General features: G+C 38.0%; 1 protein-coding gene across 1 annotated transcript; it reads right to left on the bottom strand.

Annotated features, from left to right (window-relative positions):
* Positions 1–19,855: 19,855 nt before the first annotated feature.
* On the bottom strand, positions 19,856–20,794 carry LOC120219918 (olfactory receptor 6C4-like). The gene has a single exon (XM_039216834.1). The coding sequence runs from the start codon at positions 20,792–20,794 to the stop codon at positions 19,856–19,858; it is 939 nt and encodes a 312-aa protein (XP_039072765.1).
* Between the last annotated feature and the right edge of the window lie 204 nt (positions 20,795–20,998).

The raw sequence follows: 20,998 nt of genomic DNA on the forward strand, positions 1-20,998 counted from the left end.
TCCATATGGATATGGTTGAAGGTTTTGATGCATAAGTGACTTATTCTGCACCCCTATTTCTTTTGAAGCATAATTTTGTGTGTAGACCTTTAAGACTTAAGATCTTTGGTTCAGTACTGTCTCATATTATATTGTGAGCACTTTTGGTACATGAACAAGACTCTGGTGTCAATAAATCATATTAACCAGCATTTTCTTATTTGTTTCTCTGCCATGTTCAAAGTCTTGTAGGTAGATTTGGAATATATCTCTGAGAATAAAGATCTTGAGATACTCACAGGGAGCGACTCAGTGGGGATTTCGCCCAAAGTCTTAATGATTCTTCAGTGGCAAACTAAGGATGACAGTTTATTATGCCACAGACTTTCCTGTTCTCTATTCTTGGCATAGAAACCAGGAAGAGGGATATTCAGGTTTCTGACAAGAAGAGTACTTTGTTGATAAATTGGTAATCCCCGAGGAAGGAAACTTTGGCGGTGGTACCTTGCATGCATTTTTAGATTTGTCTTTTTCTATATATATTTTTTAAGTAGGCTCCATGCCCAGCGTGGGGTTCAAGCTCAATGGGGCTTGAACTCACCACCCTGAGATCAAGACCTGAGCTGAGATCAAGAGTTGGATGCTTAACTGACTGAACCACCCAGGCACCCCTCATTTTTCTGATTCAGGGGCAAAGACAGTGTAAACGACCCTTCTAATTCACATGCATATGGGTTAGAAAAAATCATATCCTCACAATCATTCTTGCCAATCTCCCCATTATCGCATACAGCTCTTGGAGGCACTAGGTGATATTAAATATTGACCTGGATTCCCCTACAGCCCTCCCTTCCCTGTTTGTACTAACCTCTGGTCTGTGGCAAGTAGTGCATTTTCATCCAGATTTTCATGACTGATTAACTTTATGATCTACATTTATAGAATAATAACATCAGTGACTTTAAAAACATACAGCACTCACACCCTTGACAATCTGAATGACTGTAGTGGGATGTTCACCTTGCTGTTCCTAAGAGGTAAGTTAAGGGTTAGATGTGCCATGTAGTATAAATATTAACATGCTCTCTATTGACTTCCTGTCAACATTTTCCCTCCCCCCCTTTTTGTTGCAGGAGTCGCTGGCAATATGTGGATATTTATTTATTTATATGAGAAAATGAATTATAATTGCCATGCAATATTACATTAGTTTTAGGTGTGCAACATAGTGATTTGATATTTTTATGCATTATGAAGTAATCACTATAATAGGTCTAGTTACTGTCTGCCGCCATGAAAGTTATTACCTTATTGATTATCACCTGTGCTGTACATTACATCCCTGTGACTTATTTATTTTATAACTGGAAGTTTGTACCTCTTAATCCCCTTCACCTGTCTCACCTCCCTCCCCCAACTATTCCCCACTCTGGTAACCTACAGTTCATTTTCTGTATCTATGATTTTGTTTCTGTTTTGCTTTGTTGGTTCTGTGTCTTAGATTCCACATATAAGCATTCTACTCTTCTCTTAATGAAAGTACCCAAGTCTGTGGGGCTTAATAAGGAAGTATATTACCTTCCATTTTATGAATCCAAACCATAATCAAATCATAGTTCCTGAGAGACATAGTCCTTCACATGTATAATAAAAAAGAAAAATTAGTAAACTCCACCCAAGCAATGATAGAAATAGAAAGTGGACTTTGATATATGGAAAATTCCTTTATATTTCTTTTCTAAGAGAGATGATTTTGAAGTTCTTAGAAGGCAGGATATGGGCGTCTTTGCAGTTTCTGTGTTAGGCAGAATGATGCAGGTTTTATCCGCTCTTTTCAGAAGAGGCACATGGGGATCAATTTCCTGAAGAAGCTAACCATGCCCTATGGACTTATGTTCAAAAGCTTCAAATGAATCTCAGTTGTTGACAGTTTTGAGAACAAGTCGTAAACATATGGCTGAGGAGAGAAGGTCCAGAGAGACCATGATAAGGGTTCCATGAAAGAATCTGCCACAGACATAGGGTTTGTGAAGCTGAGAGCCATGGAGCGAGACCCCTGAGGATTGGTGTCTCACCTGGCCTACTCATCTGGCCTACTCATCGTTCCTATTATTTCTCCCTTTAATAATGTTTGGCCAGTGCTCAAACGTGACATAAATGAATTTACTTCAGAGTGAATTACCATAACCTTAATGCCATCACCCCTTCCATTAAGATTTGCATTACTAATTTTACCAAAATTAATGGGAATCAGCAACTGGAAAATGTTTTGCTGTTATAGATTTGGCTCATATGTTCTATGAATAGCTCTTTACCTTTGAAGGAATAACATTTTCACTCACTTCCCCATGAGATATTTTGATAGCCTTGCCAATGCCCATTCCTTTATAGATCTTAACCACATGCAACTTACTCCAAGAGCACAGGTATAACATGGTATTGACAACATCTTCCTGCAAGGAAATTCAGACTCCAATCAGCATTGGGCCATTGCATCCTGCAAAATTCAAGGCACTGCTACTTCAATTAAGTTTCTAGACATTACTTGACAGCCAAGGGATGATCCATACCTGATGTAGTAAAGAACCAATTTCTTATTGATATTAGCACTTAATATTTTAAAGTAGACACAGCGTGTACTGTGTGTGTTTGGGTTTTGGAGGCAACATCTTTCTCATTTATAAAATTTATTAGATTCATTATGCTATTACTTACAAATTAGCTCTCTTTGGGCCATCCAATGACAAAAGGTTCTAGAGTCTGTCTAAATTGCAATAAATTAGGCACCCTCATTGGTGTTCCCCCCAGAAACTCCTTCATTTTAGAGGCTTCAACAACCTCCTAACATTCCTTCTGGAGTTTTTGGATCAGCTATGGTGGCCATAAATTGTTCATGGGCTTCTGGTGTAAGAGATTGTTTTCCTGGCTGAATCCTATACACCACTAGGATGGCAACTGTTGGCTGCATAGTGGGCTCTTCATGAGATAAATGCTTTCACAGGTCCTGAGCTTGCGGCTCTCTGAATGCAGTTGCTCATTGTGCCTGTGGTCATTGAGCCAGCATTCCACAAACTTGGCATGCCTGTAGAGGCCTTATTATTAAAATGAAGTGCTACTTATAGAGCCAGCATGGGCCCTCTGGCATACACCACCTGCAGATTTTTGCTAGATGCAACAGTGCATTGGGATTAATTGAATGATTAGGAGAGGGAGTTTGTATTTATAGATGTCAGCATCACCATGGTGCATGGTAGAGCCTACTGAAGAGCTGCTGTATTCCACTATCTGGGACATCCTAATCAAGGATGGGATCCATGGGTTAGCACAGTTATCTTAACAGTAGATGATGTCCTGGCCAATAATTAGCCCCTTCTGCACATTTTTATAGACTCTAGGGCCATTGCCAATGATATGGCATCTGGTCTGACTAATGGCAGCAACAACAATTCCTATCCAAGGTGTTCCTGCCTGGCTGTTGGGGTAAAGAACAATGGAGTTTCTTGTCTCACTGATCCTAAAGTACAAATCAAGGTCACACATATTCTCCACATATTAAAATTCAGTTTTCAGGGACTCATTGCAGTGCATAGGGAGATGAATTGGCTTTGATTTCTGAGACACATATTGGCATAACCTCAGATCTGACGCCGCTAACCTTGAACTGGTGATAGGTCCATGAAATATCAGGCCTTGAAGAAACTACTGCCCTGTAGTACTGAGAAGAATGAAAGGGACTTCCTCTCTCTTTTACCATGGATAATATAGTGCTGAACTAATGTACCTTATATGGGAAAATGTGGCATTCTCTATACAGTTGACAAGGCTCAATTCCCTGGGGACTTCCATTAACCAATGCCAAATAGATTTTATGGGGTCCTGACTCCCTCTGCAGAGGATACTTATCATTTTTTGACCATAGTAGTAGTAGACACTTATAAGGGCATATTACTCATCTATCCTTCCAGACATGCTACCATTGAAGCCACAACACAAGGCATCAACAAGACACTTCTTATTCCCTTCAGACTTTCAGACATTACTGATAGTGACCAAGGCATGCACTTCCTGTCTCAAAATACACAATGCTGGGCTCCTGTAAAGACATTTAGTAAAACTCCCAACCCTTTCCTTTCCACCCACTTTACCAATTTCAGGCTGCAGGCCTTTGAGAGTACAATAAAGGCTTACTTAAAGCAACCTTACTAAAGTTACGTGATTAATACATGGTCTTCCAGATGACTGTCACTGCCATCAGCAACCTTACTTATGCTCAGCTTCTGGTATTTAGGACCCCTAACTATGTCTTGATCATCAGGCTTACTGACACCTTATAAATAGAAACCTCCCTTAGGCGATGTTTCTGTCAAAATAGTCCTGTTAAGCCTTTGGTTTCATTGTTATATACCCCAGTCACGTCCCACTTGCAGGCCTTCCTCCTAACATCACCCGTACTCTGCATACCTTTTATGCCAATATCTTATTTTGGGCAACAGAACTTCCCTCAGTCTTTACACCAACATTCTCTTTTCCTGCTAATTGTGCTCACTTTGCTCATAATCCTGGGAGTCACAGGCATTGCCTTAGGCACATGTGATGCCACCACACAAACTTACATTATTAATGCCCACAGGAAGTATTGAAAATATTTTCTAAGCACATGCAACAGCATGGTACAGCATTGTATGAATTTACCAAAAAACTTATTTATCCATTTCATTACTGATAGAAATTTAGGTTTCCATTTCAGGGAAATTTTGAACATGTTGAAGTGAGCACTTTTGTACATGCATGCTACAGTGTATATAGAGAAGTTTGTTCAGGAAACATATCCAGATTATTTAGTAGTGCATTTAAAATTTTCAAACATATTAGTATTTTCTGGGTAAATAATTCTGATATTGATTTCTGGCTTAATTACATTGTGGGCAGAGGAAAAAATCCATATTTCCAATCTTTTGAAATTTCTTGAGATTTGCATTTTGATCCTTTCATTATAAAAAGGCACTATGTGTTCTTTTGTTGTTGTTTGTTTGAAGAGAAAATAGATTCCAGATTTGTTGGGTGCAATATATTTTTTATATTTTCATTATGTCAAAATTTTAATCTTATGCCTTAAATTTATATATTTTTGGCATGTCCTACTATTGATTTTATGACTAAAAAATTCCACACTGATTATAGATTTAACCATTTTTCTTTAGATGTCTTCCCATTTTTATTCTGTTAATTTTGAGGCCTAGTTGTCAGGTGTACAAAAATTATCAAAGTATACAGTTAATTATTATTTTTACCCTCCTCTTAGTCAGTAAAGGGAAGGTAGGGCTTTATCTCCATTTCATATCTCTTAATTGTCATTTTTGTTTTATATTTTTATGCTCTATGTGTTGCTAGAACCCTATAGTATATACTGTTACTGACTTCACAGATGTTCACTTAGATTTACCTGCATATATACCAGTTTACTTGTTAGCCATTCTTTCTTTCATATGATTTCTTCCATTTTCCACCCTAATACAGAGACATACCTCATAGAAATCAATACAGAGACATACCTGGTAGAAATCCTGGGTAATCTTTAATAGTTTCCCAAGATAGTAACATTTTGTAAAACTATACAACAGTATAATATTGCATTTATTATCCATTGGCCTTTTATAACTTATGATAGTATGGTTCTTCTCGTGACAAATATTTTTAATTCTTTATATGTGAACGCTTGCTTGCTTGCTTGCTTGCTTGCTTTCTTCCTTCCTTCCTTCCTTCCTTCCTTCCTCTCTCTCTCTCTCTCTCTCTCTCCCCCCCCTCTTTCTCTCCCTCCCTCCCTCTCCCTCCCTCCCTCTCCCTCCCTCTCTTTCTGTCTTTCCACTCTTAAATACAGAAAACAAACTGAGGGCTGCTGGAGAGGAGGTGAGTGGGGGGATGGGTTAAATGGGTGATGGGCATTAAGGAGGGCACTTTTTGTGATGAGCACTGGCTGTCATATGTAAGAGATGAATCACTGGTTTCTACTCCTAAAACCATGACAACACTGTATGTTAACTAACCGGAATTTAAATAAAAAAGTAATTTATTTTGAAGATAAATCTTCTTTTAAAATTTAACTTGTGTAAGAAAAATACACAAAAAAGAAGTGCATAGATTGTGTGTAAATCCATATAACTTGCACCTGGAAATTTAATTTGATGTCTCTTGGTGTGCATTGCTTTGGCTTTATTCTATTATCTTTGAAATCTGCTCAGCTACTTGAATCTGCAGGTTTATATGTTTCCCCCCCAAATTTGGGAAGTTTTCAGTAATTATTTCTTGGAATCCTTTCTCAGCTCCTTATTGTCTTCTGGGGCTCCAATTTTACCAATGTTAGCTCTTTTGTAATTGTCCCATGGATGCCTGAGACTTTAATTTTTCTTTTCTTTTTTAATATAAATTTTTGTTAGTTAACATTAGGTGCAATATTGGTTCCAGGAGTAGAATTCAGTGATTCATCACTTAACATACAATACCCAGTGCCCATCTAGCCCATCACCCACTCACCTCCCTCCATCAACACTTAGTTTGTTCTTTATCATTAAGAGTCTCTTATGATTTGTTTCCCTCTTTTCTCTTTCTGCTTTTCCCACATATTCATCTGTTTTGTTTCTTAAATTCCACATATAAGTGAAATTGCATGATATCTGTCTTTCTCTGATTGACTTCTTTCACTAGGCAAAATACATTCTAGCTCCATCCATGTCATTGCAAATGTTAAGATTTCATTCTTTTTTGATGGCTGAGTAATATTACACTATCTATATATCTATATCATTTATCTATATTTATATCTATATCTAAATCTATTTATATCATATCCTCTTTACCAGTTCATCAGTTGGTGGACATTTGGGCTCTCTCCATAGTTTGGTCATTGTTGGTAATGCTGCTGTAAACATTGGGGTGCCTCTACACCTTCAAATCTGCATTTTTGTAGCCTTTGGGTAAATACCTAATACTGCAATTGCTGGGTTGTAGGGTAGTTCTATTTTTAGTTTTTAGGAATGTCCACACTGTTCTCCACAGTGACTGCACTGGTTTGCATTCCCACCAACAGTGCAAGAGGGTTTCCCTTTTTCGCATCCTTGTCAATACCTATTTGTTTCTTGAGTTGTTAACTTCAGTCATTCTGACAGATGTGAAGGGGTATCTCATTGTGGTTTAGATTTGTATTTCTCTGATGATGAGTGACGTTAAGCATCTTTTCATGTGTCTGTTATCCATCTGGATGTCTTCTTTGAAAAAGTGTTCATTCATGTCTTCTGCCTATTTCTTCACTGGATTATTTGTCTTCTGGGTGTTGAATTTGATAAGTTTTTTTTACAGAGTTTGGATACTAACCCTTTATCAGATATGTGGTTTGCAAATATCTTCTCCATTCCATAGGTTGCCTTTTAGTTTGGTTGATTGTTTCCTTTGCTGTGCAGAAGATTTTTATCCTGATGAGGTCCCAACAGTTCGTGTTTGCTTTTGTTTCTCTTGTCTTCAGTGTTATGTGTAGTAAGAAGTTGCTCTGGCTGAAGTCAAAGAGGCTGTTGCCTATGTTCTCGTCTAGGATTTTGATGGCTTCTGTCTTACATTTAGGTCCATCATCCATTTTGAATTTATTTTTGTGTCTGGAGTAAAAGAGTGTCCTGTTTCATTCTTCTGCATATTGCTGTCCAGTTTTCCCAAAACCATTTGTTGAAGAGACTATCTTTTTCATTGGATATTCTTTCCTGCTTTGTTGAAGATTAGTTGACCGTATAGTTATGGCTCCATTTTTGGGTTTTCTATTCTGTTCTATTAATCTATGTATCTGTTTTTGTCCCAGTACCATACCATCTTGATTACTACAGCTTTGTAATATAGTTTGGAATCTGGACTTGTGATGCCTCCAGTTTTGTTTTTCTTTTCATTTTTCTCTGGTTTCCTCAAATATCTTTCTTTTCTTAAAAATTTATTTATTGTTTAATTTACATCCAAGTTAGTTAGCATATAGTGCAACAATGATTTCAGTAGATTCCTTAATGCCCCTTGTCCATTTAGACCATCCACCCTCCCATAACCCCTCCAGCAACCCTGTTTGTTCTCTATATTTGAGTCTTTTATGTTTTATCCCCCTCCCTGTTTTTATGTTATTTTCGCTTCCCTTCCCTTATATTCATCTGTTTTGTATCTTTTTTTTTTTTTAACGTTTATTCATTTTTCAGAGACAGAGTGTGAGTGGGAAAGGGGCAGAGAGAGAGAGAGAGGGAGACACAGAATCTGAAGCAGGCTCCAGGCTCTGAGCTGTCAGCACAGAGCCTGACGTGGGGCTTGAACTCACAGACCACCGTGAGATCATGACCTGAGCTGAAGTCGGATGCTTAACCGACTGAGCCACCCAGGTGCCCCCATCTTTTTTGTATCTTAAAGTCCTCATATGAATGAAGTCATATGATATTTGTCTTTCTCTGACTGACTAATTTCACTTAGCATAATACCCTCTGTTTCTACTCACATAGTTGCAAATGGCAAGATTTCATTCTTTTTGATTGCTGAGTAATGCTCCATTGTATATGTATACCATATCTTCTTTATCCATTCATCTGTCTATAGACATTTGGGCTCTTTTCATACTTTGGCTATTGTTGAATAGTGCTGCTATAAACATTGGGGTGATTGTGCCCCTTTGAAATAGTACACCTGTATCTCTTGGGTAAATACCTAGCAATGCAATTGCTGGGTTGTAGGGTAGTTCTACTTTTAAGTTTTTGAGGAACCTCCATACTGTTTTCCAGAGTGGCTGCACCAGTTTGCATTCCCACCAGCAGTGCAAAAGAGATCCTCTTTCTCCGCATCCTCACCAACATCTGTTGTTACTTGAGTTGTTAACATTAGCCATTCTGATGGGTGTGAGGTGGTATCTCAGTGTGGTTTTGATTTGTATTTCCCTTATGATGAGTGATGTTGAGCATTTTTTCATGTGTCTGTTAGCCATCTGGATGTCTTCTTTGGAGAAGTGTCTATTCATGTCTTCTGCCCATTTCTTCACTGGATTATTTGTTTTTTGGGTGTTGAGTTTGATAAATTCTGTATAGATTTTGGATACTAACCCTTTATCTGATATGTCATTTGCAAATATCTTCTCCCATTTCGTTGGTTACCTTTTAGTTTTGCTGATTGTTTCCTTCACTGTGCAGAAGGTTTTTATTTTGATGAGGTCCCAATAGTTCATTTTTCTTTATTTCCCTTGCCTTCAGAGATATGTTGAGTAAGAAGTTGCTGTGGCCAAGGTGAAAGAGGTTTTTGCCTGCTTTCTCCTCTAGGATGTTGATGGCTTCCTGTCTTACATTTAGGTCTTTCGTCCACTTTATTTTTGTGTATGGTGTAAGAAAATGGTCCAGGTTCATTTTTCTGCATGTCGCTGTCCAGTTTCCCAGCACCATTTGCTGAAGAGACTGTCAGTATTCCATTGGATATTCTTTCCTGCTTTGTCAAAGATTAGTTGGCCATACGTTTGTGGATCCATTTCTGGGTTCTTTATTCGGTTACATTATCTGAGTGTCTGTTTTTGTGCCAGTACCATACTGTCTTGATGATTACTGCTTTGTAATATGTCTTGAAGTCTGGGATTGTGTTTGCCTCTAGTTTCTTTTTCAAGATTGCTTTGGTTGTTTGGGGTCTTTTCTGGTTCCATACAAATTTTAGGAGTGTTCTAGCTCTGTGAAGAATGCTGGTGTTATTTTAATAGGTATTGCACTGAATAGATTGCTTTGGGTAATATTGACATTTTAACAATGTTCTTCCAATCCAGGAGCATGGAATATTTTTCCATTTTTTTGTGTCTTCTTCAATTTTTTTCATAAGCTTTCTATAGTTTTCAGTGTATAGATTTTCACCTCTTTGGTTATGTTTATTCCTAGGTATTTTATGACTTTTGGTGCAATTGTAAATTGGATCAGTTCCTTGATTTCTCTTTCTGTTGCTGCATTCTTGGTGTGTAGGAATGCAACTGATTTCTGTGCATTGATTTTATATCCTACATGGTTGCTGAATTTATGGATCAGTTCTAGAAGTTTTTTGGTGGAATCTTTTGGATTTTCCATATATAGTATCATGTCATCTGCGAAGAGTGAAAGTTTTACTACCTCCTGGACAATTTGGATGCCTTTTAATTCTTTGTGTTGTGTGATTGCTGAGACTAAGACTTCCAATATTATGTTGAATAGCAGTGGCAAGAGTGGACATCCCTGTCTTATTCCTGACCTTAGGGGGAAAGCTCTCAGTTTTTCCCCATTGAGGATGATAGTAGCAGTGGGTCTTTCATATATAGCTTTTATGATTTTTTTTGTTTTTATTTTTTATGATCTTCAGGTATGATCCTTCTATCCCTACTTTCTTGAGGGTTTTTATCAAGAAAGGATTCTGTATTTTGTCAACTGCTTTCTCTGCATCTATTGAGAGGATCATGTGTTTCTTGTCATTTCTTTTATTGATGTGATGTATCACATTGATTGTTTTGCGTCCTAAGTTTAAATTGAACCAGCCCTGCATCTCAGGTTTAAATTCCACTTGGTCATGGTGAATAGTTCTTTTAATGTATTGGTAGATATGGCTGGCTAGTATATTGTTGACCATTTTTGCATCCATGCTTATCAGGGAAATTGGCCTGTAGTTATCCTTTTCAGTGGGGTCTTTTTCTGGTTTTGGAATCAAGGTAATTATGGCTTAATAGAAATAGTTTGGATGTTTTCCTTCCATTTCTGTTTTTTGGAACAGCTTCACGAGAATTTAACACCTAACAAAGGTGTTAAATGTTTGGTAGAATTCCCCTGTAAAGCCATCCGGCCCTTGATTCTTGTTTTTGGTAGATATTTGATTACTAATTCGATTTTCTTACTGGTTATGGGTCTATTCAAATTTTCTATTTCTTCCTGTTTCAGTTTTGGTAGTTTACATGTTTCTAGGACTTTGTCCATTTCTTCCAGATTGCCCATTTTATTGGCATATAATCGCTCATAATATTCTCGTATTATTATTTGTATTTCTGCAGTGTTGGTTGTTATCTCTCCTCTTTCATGCATGATTTTATTTATTTGGGCCCTTTCCTTTATCTTTCTGATCAAACTGGCTAGGGGTTTATCAATTTTGTTAATTCTTCCGAAGAACCCGCTCCTGGTTTCATTGATCTGTTCTTCTGTTTTTTTTGTTTTTGTTTCTGTTTCTGTTTTTTTTTTTTGTTTTGTTTTGTTTTGTTTCCATAGCATTGATTTCTGCTCTAATCTTTATTATTTCCTGTCTTCTGCTGGCTTTGGGTTTTATTTGCTGTTCTCTTTCCAGCTCTTTGAGATGTAAGGTTTGGTTGTGTATCTGAGACCTTTCTTCCTTCTTTAGGAAGGCTTGAATTGGTGTATACTACCCTTTTATGACCATCTTTGTGGCGTCCCTGAAGTTTTGGGCTGTGGTGTTATCATTTTCATTGGCTTCCATGTGCTTTTAAATTTCCTCTTTAATTTCTTGGTTAGCCCATTCATTCTTTAGTAGGATGTTCTTTAGTCTCCAAATATTTGTTATCTTTCTGATTTTTTCTTGTGGTTGATTTTGAGTTTCATAGAATTGTGATCTGAAAATATGCAAGGTATGATCTAAATCTTTTTTGTTTGTTCAGGGCTGATTTGTGCCCCAGTATGTGATCTCTTCTGGAAAATGTTCCATGTGCACTTGAGAAGAATGTGTATTCTGCTGCTTTAGGATGAAATATTCTGAATATATCTGTGAAGTCCATCCGGCCCAATGTGTCATTCAAAGCCATTCTTTCCTTGTTGATTTTCTGTTCAGATGATCTGTCCATTGCTGTAAGTGGGGTGTTGAAGTCCCCTATTATGGTATTGTTATCAATGAGTTTTTGTATGTTTGTGATTAATTGACTTATATATTTGGGTATTACCACATTTGGAGCATAAATGTTCATAACTGCTGGGTCTTCTTCCTGGATAGACCCCTTAATTATGATATAATATCCTTCTTTATCTCTTGTTATAGTCTTTATTTTAAAATCTAGATTGTCTGATATAAGTATGGCTACTCCAGCTTTTTTTTTTTTTTGGTGACCATTAAGATGATAGGTGGTTCTTCATCCCCTTATTTTCAATCTGAAGGTGACTTTAGGTCTAAAATGGGTCTCTTGTAAACAGCATATAGATGGATCTTGTTTTCTTATCCATTCTGTTTCCCTATGTCTTTTGATTGGAGCATTTAGACTATTGACGTTTAGAATGAGTACTGAAAGATATGAATTTAGTGCCATTGTGTTGCCTGTAGAGTTGGAGTTTCTGATAGTGTTTTCTGATCCTTTCTAGTCCTTGTTGTTGCTTTTGGTCCTTTTATCCTCCGTGTTTTCTCCTCTCTGAGAGTCTCCCTCAAAATTTCTTGCAGAGTTGGTTTAGTGGTCATGAACTCCTTTAATTTTTTTCTGGGAAACTTTTAATCTCTCCTTCTATTTTGAATGACAGCCTTGCTGGATAAAGAATTCTTGGCTGCATATTTTTCCAGTTCAGCACATTGAATATATCCTGCCACTCCTTTCTGGCCTGCCAAGTTTCTGTGGATAGGTCTGTTGCAGATATGATCTGTCTTCCCTTGTAGATTAAGGACTTTTTTTCTCTTGCTTCTTTCATGATTCTTTCCTTGCTTGAGAATTTTGTGAATTTGACTATGAAATGCCTTGTTGATGGTCAATTTTTGTTGAATCTAATGGGAGTCCTCTGTGCTTCCTGGATTTTGATTTCTGTGTCTTTCCCCAAGTTAGGCAAGTTTTCTGTTATGATTTGCTCACATAAATTTTCTACACCCTTTTCTCTCTCTTCATCTTCTAGGACCCCTATGATTCTGATGTTATTCCTTTTTAATGAGTCACTGAGTTCTCTAATTTTTACTTTGTGCTCTTTTGCCTTAGTCTCCCACTTTTCTTCTACTTTTTTATTCTCCATAAATTTGTCCTCTATGTTGGTGATTTGCTGCTCTGCCTCATTGGTCCTTGCCACCATGGCATCCGTTCGAGATTGCACCTCAGTTATAGCATTTTTATTTCATCCTGACTAGCTTTTACTTCTTTTATCTCCGCAGACAGGTATTATCTATTTTCAACCCCAGCTGTTTATTATCGTGATTGTAAATTCTGGTTCAGACATCTTGCTTGCATCTGTGTTGATTAAGTCCCTGGCTGTCATTTCTTCCTGTTCTTTCTTTTAGGGTGAATTCCTTCATTTCATCATTTTGGAGAAAGAAAAGGAATTAAGAAAGTTAAAAAATTAAAATTAAGAAGTTAAAAGCAACACAAAGAAATCGAATAAAGGGTGCTAGATCATAAGTATGTTTTGGTCTAGTTGTTTAAAGAAGCTTGATAGATTAGAGAAAGTGGGAAAGATAAAAGAAAACAAGAAAAATGGAAAAAAAGGAAAACTTTTGAAAATTTGTAAAAATGAATACAGTACGATAGAATAAAATGAAATGATGAAAGTAAAATAGAATTTAAAAAATTTACAAAATAGTTAAAAATATAGTCGGAAAAAATTAAAGAAAAATCTTTTTAATAAAAATTGAAAATAAAAATAGATTTTTTTTCTTTTTGTATTCAAGAATATGAAAAGAAGAAAAAATTGAATAAACGGACCAGCAAACAGAATGGGGTCTTTTGTGGTTCCACACGCATGTTAGGAGTGTTTGTTCTAAGAAAAAACACTGTTGGTATGTTGACAGGGTTTGCATTAAATGTGTAGATTGCTTTGGGTAGTATAGACATTTTAACAATGTTTGTTTTTCCAATCCATGAGCATGAAATGCCTTTCCATTTCTTTGTATCCTCTTCAATATCTTTAATAAGTCTTACATAGTTTTCAGAGTACAGATCTTTTACCTCTTTAATTAGGTTTATACTTAGGTGTCTTATCGTTTTTAGTGCAATTGTAAATGAAGTTGATTCCTTGATTTCTTTTTCTGCTGCTTCATTATTGTAGTATAGAAATGCAACAGTTTTCTGCATGTTGATTTTGTACTCTGCAATCTTGCTGAATTCATGTATTAGTTGTAGCAATTTTTTGGTGAAGTCATTTGGATTTTCTACAGAGTATCATGTCATCTGCAAATAGTGAAAGTTTGACTTCTTACTTGTTGATTTGTATGCCCTCTATATTTTTAAAGATTTAAAAAAAAAGTTTATTTATTTTTAGAGAGAGGTTGACAGAGAGAGGCAGAGAGAAAGAGAGAGAGAGAGAGAATGCCAAGTAGGCTCCATATTTTCAATGCAAAGCCTGATATGGGGCTGAAACTCACTAAGTATGAGATCATGACCTGAGCCAAAGTTGGATGTTTAACCAGCTGAGTCACCCAGGTGCACCAACCTTTATTTCTTTTTCTTGTCTGATTGTGCAGGCTAAGACTTCAAGTACTATGTTAAATAGTAATGATAAGAGTGGGCATCCTTGTCTTGTTCCTGACTGTAGGGGAAAGGCTCTCAGTTTTCCCCCATTGAGGACGATATTAGCTGTGGGCCTTTTTATATGGCCTTTATGATGTTGAGGTATGTTCCATATAACCCTAGGTTTTTGAGGGTTTAAATTTTTTTTGACATTTATTTATTTTTGAGACAGAGAGAGACAAAGTGCGAGCAGGGAAGGGGCAGAGAGAGAGAGAGGGAGAGGTGCGCGCGCGCACACACACACACACACACACACACACACACAGAATCTGAGCTGTTAGCACAGAGCCTGATGCAGGGCTCAAACTCACAAATTGTGAGATCATGACCTGAGCTGATGTCATATGTCCAACCAACTGAGCCACTCAGGTGCCCCTGAGGGTTTTTATCAAGAATGGATGCTATATTCTGTTAAATGCTTTTCCTGAATCTATTGACAGGATCATAGGGTTCTTATCCTTTCTTTTATTAATATGGTGTATCATGTTGATTGATTTGTGAATATTAAACCAGCCCTGCAACCTAGGAATAAATCTCACTTGTTCATGGGGAATAATTCTTTTAATGTGCTGTTGAATTCAGTTTGTTAGTTTCTTCTTGAGAATTGGCTTTGTTCATTTTTTAAAAAAATATTTATTTATTTTTGAGAGAGAGGGCATGAGAAGAGAAGGGGCTGAGAGACAGGAAGACAGAGGATCCAAGGTGGGCTCCATACTGACAGCATCTCGAATGTGGGGCTTAAACTCAAGAACCATGAGATCATGACCAAGCAGAAGCTGGACGCTCAACTGACTGGCTGTTCATTTTTAAAAAATGTATTTACTCTCTTTTGTTCCAGTTGGGTAAATGCTACTGATTGTCTTCATGTTCACCGATTCTATCTTCAGTCATGAGGTCATCCAATGAGTATTCAAAATTTCTGTTATTGTATTGTAAAGTTCTATAATTTCTGCTTACCTTTCAGTAACTTTAATTTCTTTGTTACAGTTTCTGTGTTTTCATTTATTTAAGAGAAACCACAATACATTGAAGAATTTTTATAATAGGCACTTTAATATCCATGTGAGATAAACCTAAACTTTGATCCATCCTAGTGTTGGCATATATTAATTGTCTTTTTTCTTTCAAATTGTGATATTTCTGGTTCTTTTTGTGATGAGAAATTTTGGATTGTATTTTTGATATTTTATTAAAATATTCTGAATCCTACATACTATTATTTTTTTTTAGCAGTCAGTCTCTTTGTTGAGGTGAAGCACAAGAGCATGTGATTACATATGTTCAGCCTTTTGCTCAGCTCTGCCAACACCATCCTAAAAAAAGTGAACACCCTACTCATGCTTCCTCATTGCGATGGATGGGGTGGGGTGGAAGTTCAGTTTCCTTCTCAGTCTTGATGATACCTTCATGCTGAAAATAGGGCACTGAATCACACTGTTTTTTTTGTTTTTTTTTTTTGCCTTTAAGTGGAGCTGTAAGGTTAGTCCCACCACTAGATCCTGCTACCATCAGGGAGAGGCAAACTGAGATCTACTTTGCCTCTTTGGTGCTGCAGAGATCCACCACTTTGGTGCTGCAGGGTTGGGCTTCCCAGTTCCATGCTAATCTTTGTTGGCCAGGGGATGTAGGTGTGTGGGGGGCCAACTAGCCCATCTCATACCATTTCATTTCACATCATTGGTGGTAGGTAGAGGTGGAGAGTCAGCTCCCTACTGGGCTCTGTTCACTCAGGGAAGGGGAAATGGAATACACACTACCTTTACCCCACACAGCATCATTCTGACTTGTTAATGACAGATGGGAGTGGACGCTTAGCTCCCCACTGGCCTCACTTACACTGTAGAGGGCCAGAGTGTTGACTAGTCCTATTTTGTACTGCCTTATTCAGTCTTTTTGCTCTCAGGTGGGTGTGGAGTTTCAGTTCCCTTTTGGACCCCAGTGACAGCAAGAGTGGAAGAAAGTAGAATCTAGCTCCAAATGAGACCACCTCCAGGTGGGAGTGGAGGATGGCTCACCACCTACCTGCTGATACTACTTTGCAGAGGGAATTGAAGCATTACCTATTTCCACTGGATGAGAATGAAAGATCAGCTTCCCACTCAACCAACTGACAGTACCCTGCCTGGGCTGTTTCATTGTGTAGGGGATGGACGATCTGCTCCACTTTTGGCCCTGCTGATACTATCTGATGGAGGAATTAGAACCACCTGCTACAAACAGTTACAAGATGGAAGATAACTATCTTATGAGACAAGCCAACATTTCTAGGTGGGGGGAATCATTGCAATACCACTTATTCAGGGTGGGAAGGTGGGGTTGAAAATCAACTCCCTGTCTGGTTCTGCTGAAGCTGCAGAGGTTGGGGTGTGCATTTTTTCTGTTGGTGTTTTGCTGGAGTAGGGCATGTTAACAAGGAGTTAGTGGCTATGAATGTAGGAAAAAGGATCTACTTATGTTGTAAATTACAAAGAGGCCTTTATCTCCTGTAGTTGAAGAGCAGACATAGTTAAGTGGCATGTTGATCCACATGTTAGAATTATAGAACTCCAGAGACATTTGAATGCTCATCCAAGGCAGATCAGTTATGAAACTTAAGACCCTGATGGGGAAAATATGGATACTGGAAACATGAAAAAGGCACATCTGGATGAATACTTCTGAGGATTTTGACTTTGTTGCTTGCTATGAACAATTTGGATTTGCACAGATGGCCCACTTTTCCCTACCAAGAGTTAGCTGAAAGATGCTAATGAGGCCTCTCCTCTACAAGGCACCAGATGCTTCCATCAGTAGTTGTCCTCAGTTCTTCTGGATGCTAGGCTGGTAAGCAGTATCCATCTGAGGACATACTGGACTTGGTAAAGGAGGGAAGAACCTATACACGAGAAAAATTGAGAGAATTGGCTAGCTTGTACTGGCAGAAGTCAGAGAAGTGTCCCTGGGATTGGATTTTTATCAGGGTCCCAGAATATAATCCTGGATGAGAAAGCATTTATTGGCATTCTCAAGATGTGGGATTTAGCATCTTAGCACAGACCCCATTTTACTGCTGAAGTGGCTCTTAGAGCCTGAAAAAGGGATATACAACAACACTGAGTGATGTGGAAATACCTGACTTGCCCTGATGGAAGTAGGCATGATGGAATGATGTAAGAGCATTAGATTCACTAGAAGATTTGTTCTGTAGGAGGGTCAACAGGATACATTCACTGAGGACATAAGGAATATGCTTCTGAGAGGGACCTCAGCATCACTAAAAGTTCAATAATAACACTCATTCACTAGGGAGGATGGTAGGATAGATGGTCATAGAGATGGGCTTGTTAATTTTCATGGCGATGATGGGCCCTTGGGAGTAGAGGCCAGGTGGCTCTACTTGACTGCCAGAAGCATTTACCAGAAGGACTGGAAAAGTCAGAGGGGCAACTGAGGGATTTGAACTGCAGGAAGTTGTGGTGATGGTTAATAGACCATAGTTTCCTAGGGCCTCCCTATGTAGCATTCTGTAACTCTTCCAGCCTCTTCAGTTTCATCTACAAATGTACAGTAAAACCTTGTATTGTGAGAAACTTGTTCTGTGAGTATTACTCAAGATGGGCAAACATTTCTAATACATTTTAACTTCATAAATGAGCCATGTCTTGCAGTACAAATAGTATGTGATGCAGAATGTGACATGACCACAACTGAGCCAATGGTTCTCTTTCTGTTTCTCACCTTGGGATTGTGGGTGATCATCTCCCATGCTTGGATGCTCGGTCTCAGGCCACAGCATTTGGCAGAAATCAGTGATTTTACAGAACTTTGGAATGTGCATCTGACTTTTGCATCCAACTGTTGTGTCATGAGCAATAACAAGAGGTTATGGAGATCTTGGCTGCAGGGGAGGAGGAAAAGGTGGAGAAATCCCTGACTTCAAATGAGATTAAGAAGATGTATAAAATGTGGGAAACAGTGAAAACTTTTGCAGAAAAGCACCACCCAAATAAGATTGTAGGAGTGTGAGTGATGAATCTGTTTAGTGACAATGCAGTATCACATTTCCATGAAATCTTCATAAGGAGGCAAAGCAAGTGTCATTGGATAGCTTCCTTGTTAAAGCTGCATGAAAAGAAAAAGATTCCATTGAGCCAATAGATAGCAGTGGTTCTGTTAGTGATAGTGAAAGTCGTCCTACACAATAACCTTCCTCTCTCTTGTCTCCCTCACACCAGCCACGAAGGTTTTCAAAGGTAAGTGCAGGTTAATTTGTGTTATTTTTCTTTATATTTTGTATTTTCTTTTTTATTTTGTATTGTATTATATTATTGTATTGTAATCATTTTTAATCAATATTTTTGGGTTGTAGAATGAATCATCTGAGTTTCCATTATTTCTTGTGGAGAAATTCACCTTGATATACAAGTATTTTGGATTGCAAACATGCTTTTGGAGTGAATTATGCTCACAAATTAAGGTTTTACTGTATTCTCTAGAAGTCGGGTACACTTTGCCACACTCCAGCTTCTATGGATTTTAATCATTGTTAGCACGGCCTAAGATATATCTTCCTCTGATTTTTCCCTTTAAATGGAATCCAAATCATTTTGATTTCAGCTCTCAAATAAGTCAGAAATGTTCTTATGAATGATCATGAAATTCCACGCTGTTCTTTACAGTAGGAAGTATTTTCTGTGGGAGATGCCAGAAAGAGTCAGCTTGTAAGAGCTGCCAGAGGGAGAAGCTTAAGAAATTAAGTTGTTGAAAACCTGAGAAAGATGATCTGAAGAGGGTTTTGCGCGCGCGCGTGTGTGTGTGTATGTGTGACATCATGAATAATATTTTCTGGTAACTATGGAAGAATTTCTGACAAAATGTGCTTACAACTTTTTGATAGTGATTGGTAAGACTAATAGCTTTTCATGGGAAAACAGAATCATTCAGCTGATCACCAGATTTATGATAAACAAAATAATTTTTTAGTCAGATAGTCCTTTAAAAATATCATTTTTCTATTTTCCCCTCTTATTAAAAGATATGTACCAGAAAAAGGATCTTTGAATATCTTTCTCTTGCTTGCAAATTTAAAACAAAATTTTGATGCATGCTTACATCAATCAATTCATATGAGAAATTAGTTGAAGAGAGATATCAGGGGCACCTGGGTGGCTCAGTCAGTTAAGCATCTGATTTTGATCAGGTTATGGTCTCACAGTTCATGAATTCAAGACATGCATTGGGCTCTCTGCTGTCAGCACAGAGTCTGCCTTGGATCCCCTGTCCCCCTCTTTCTTTGCCCCTCTCCCATTTACACTCTTTCTCTCTCAAAAATAAATAAAAACATTTAAAAAAGATATATCAGAAGCTCAAGTTATCAGTTAGAGTACTTTCATGAATTTCATTAAAAATTTCTATTGATTTTGAGGCCAATTAAAATGAATAAAGATGCACTAGTTTTCTGGTCACACCCTTGAAGGCTTGTTTTACTTGTTTGTTCCTTAGAGTGTAAATGAATGGGTTCAATAAAGGGGCAACTGAAGTATTGAGCACAGCTACCCCCTTATTGAAGGCAACGCCTTCTTTCGCTGAGGGTTTTATGTACATGAAGATGCAGCTGCCATAAGAGAGGGAGATGACAATCATGTGGGAAGAACATGTGGAAAAAGCCTTTTTCCTTTGCTGAGCTGAGGGGATCTTGAGAATGGTCCAGATGATGTTCGTGTAGGAGAGAATCACCAGCAGCAGAGTGACCACCAAGGTCACAACTGCTAAGATAAAGTCAACGAGCTCCAGGAATCTTGTGTCTGAGCAAGATATTTCTAGGAGGGGTCCATAGTCACAGTAATAATGATTCAGCATGTTGGAGGCACAGAAATCCAGCTGACTGGTCAGAATGACTGGGGATATGATGATGAGAAATCCAGCCAACCAAGAGCAGAGGACCAGCTGGATGCAGACTCTGCTGCTCATAATGGTCATGTAATGCAGGGGTTTGCATATGGCCACATAGCGGTCATAGGACATGGCAGCCAGAAGGTAAAACTCTGTGGCTCCGAACAAGATGGCAAAGAAATACTGAGTGAAGCAGCCAGCAAAGCTGATGCTCTTGTTTCCAGTTGTGATGCTGAACAGCAGCCTAGGAGTAAAAGTGGTTGTAAAGGAAATTTCTAAGAAGGAGAAATTCCGGAGGAAGAAATACATGGGAGTCTGGAGGTGGGAATCTAGTAGAGTAAGAGTGATGATTGTCAGATTTCCAACGATGCTGAACATGTAGGTGAGGAAGAGAAATATAAAGATAACAAGTTGGATCTCCGGGATGTCTGATAGTCCCAGCAGAATGAATTCTGTCAGAAAGGTTTGGTTTGTCATTGCTAACCTTTGCTGCCTGAGAAGGAGACAAATGAATGATGAGAAAGACAGGAAATCTCAGGAATATTGAGTGAAAATGTGGACTTACTATGAAATTTGTTCATGGGAAATTCTTTTGTCCACCTGACCCAAATAGAATGTTTGTCTCAATATGGTCCTTCACAAAATTTGCTGAAGTTCCTGCATAGGAGGCTCTAAGACCCT

This window comes from Hyaena hyaena, unplaced genomic scaffold, assembly GCF_003009895.1.
Source record: "Hyaena hyaena isolate Hyena2069 unplaced genomic scaffold, ASM300989v1 scaffold_655, whole genome shotgun sequence".
Classification (NCBI taxonomy): domain Eukaryota; kingdom Metazoa; phylum Chordata; class Mammalia; order Carnivora; family Hyaenidae; genus Hyaena; species Hyaena hyaena.

Coding starts and splice junctions, on each gene's coding strand:
- LOC120219918 (XM_039216834.1), bottom strand. CDS start 20,794: ATGACAAACCAAACCTTTCTGACAGAATTCATTCTGCTGGGACTATCA.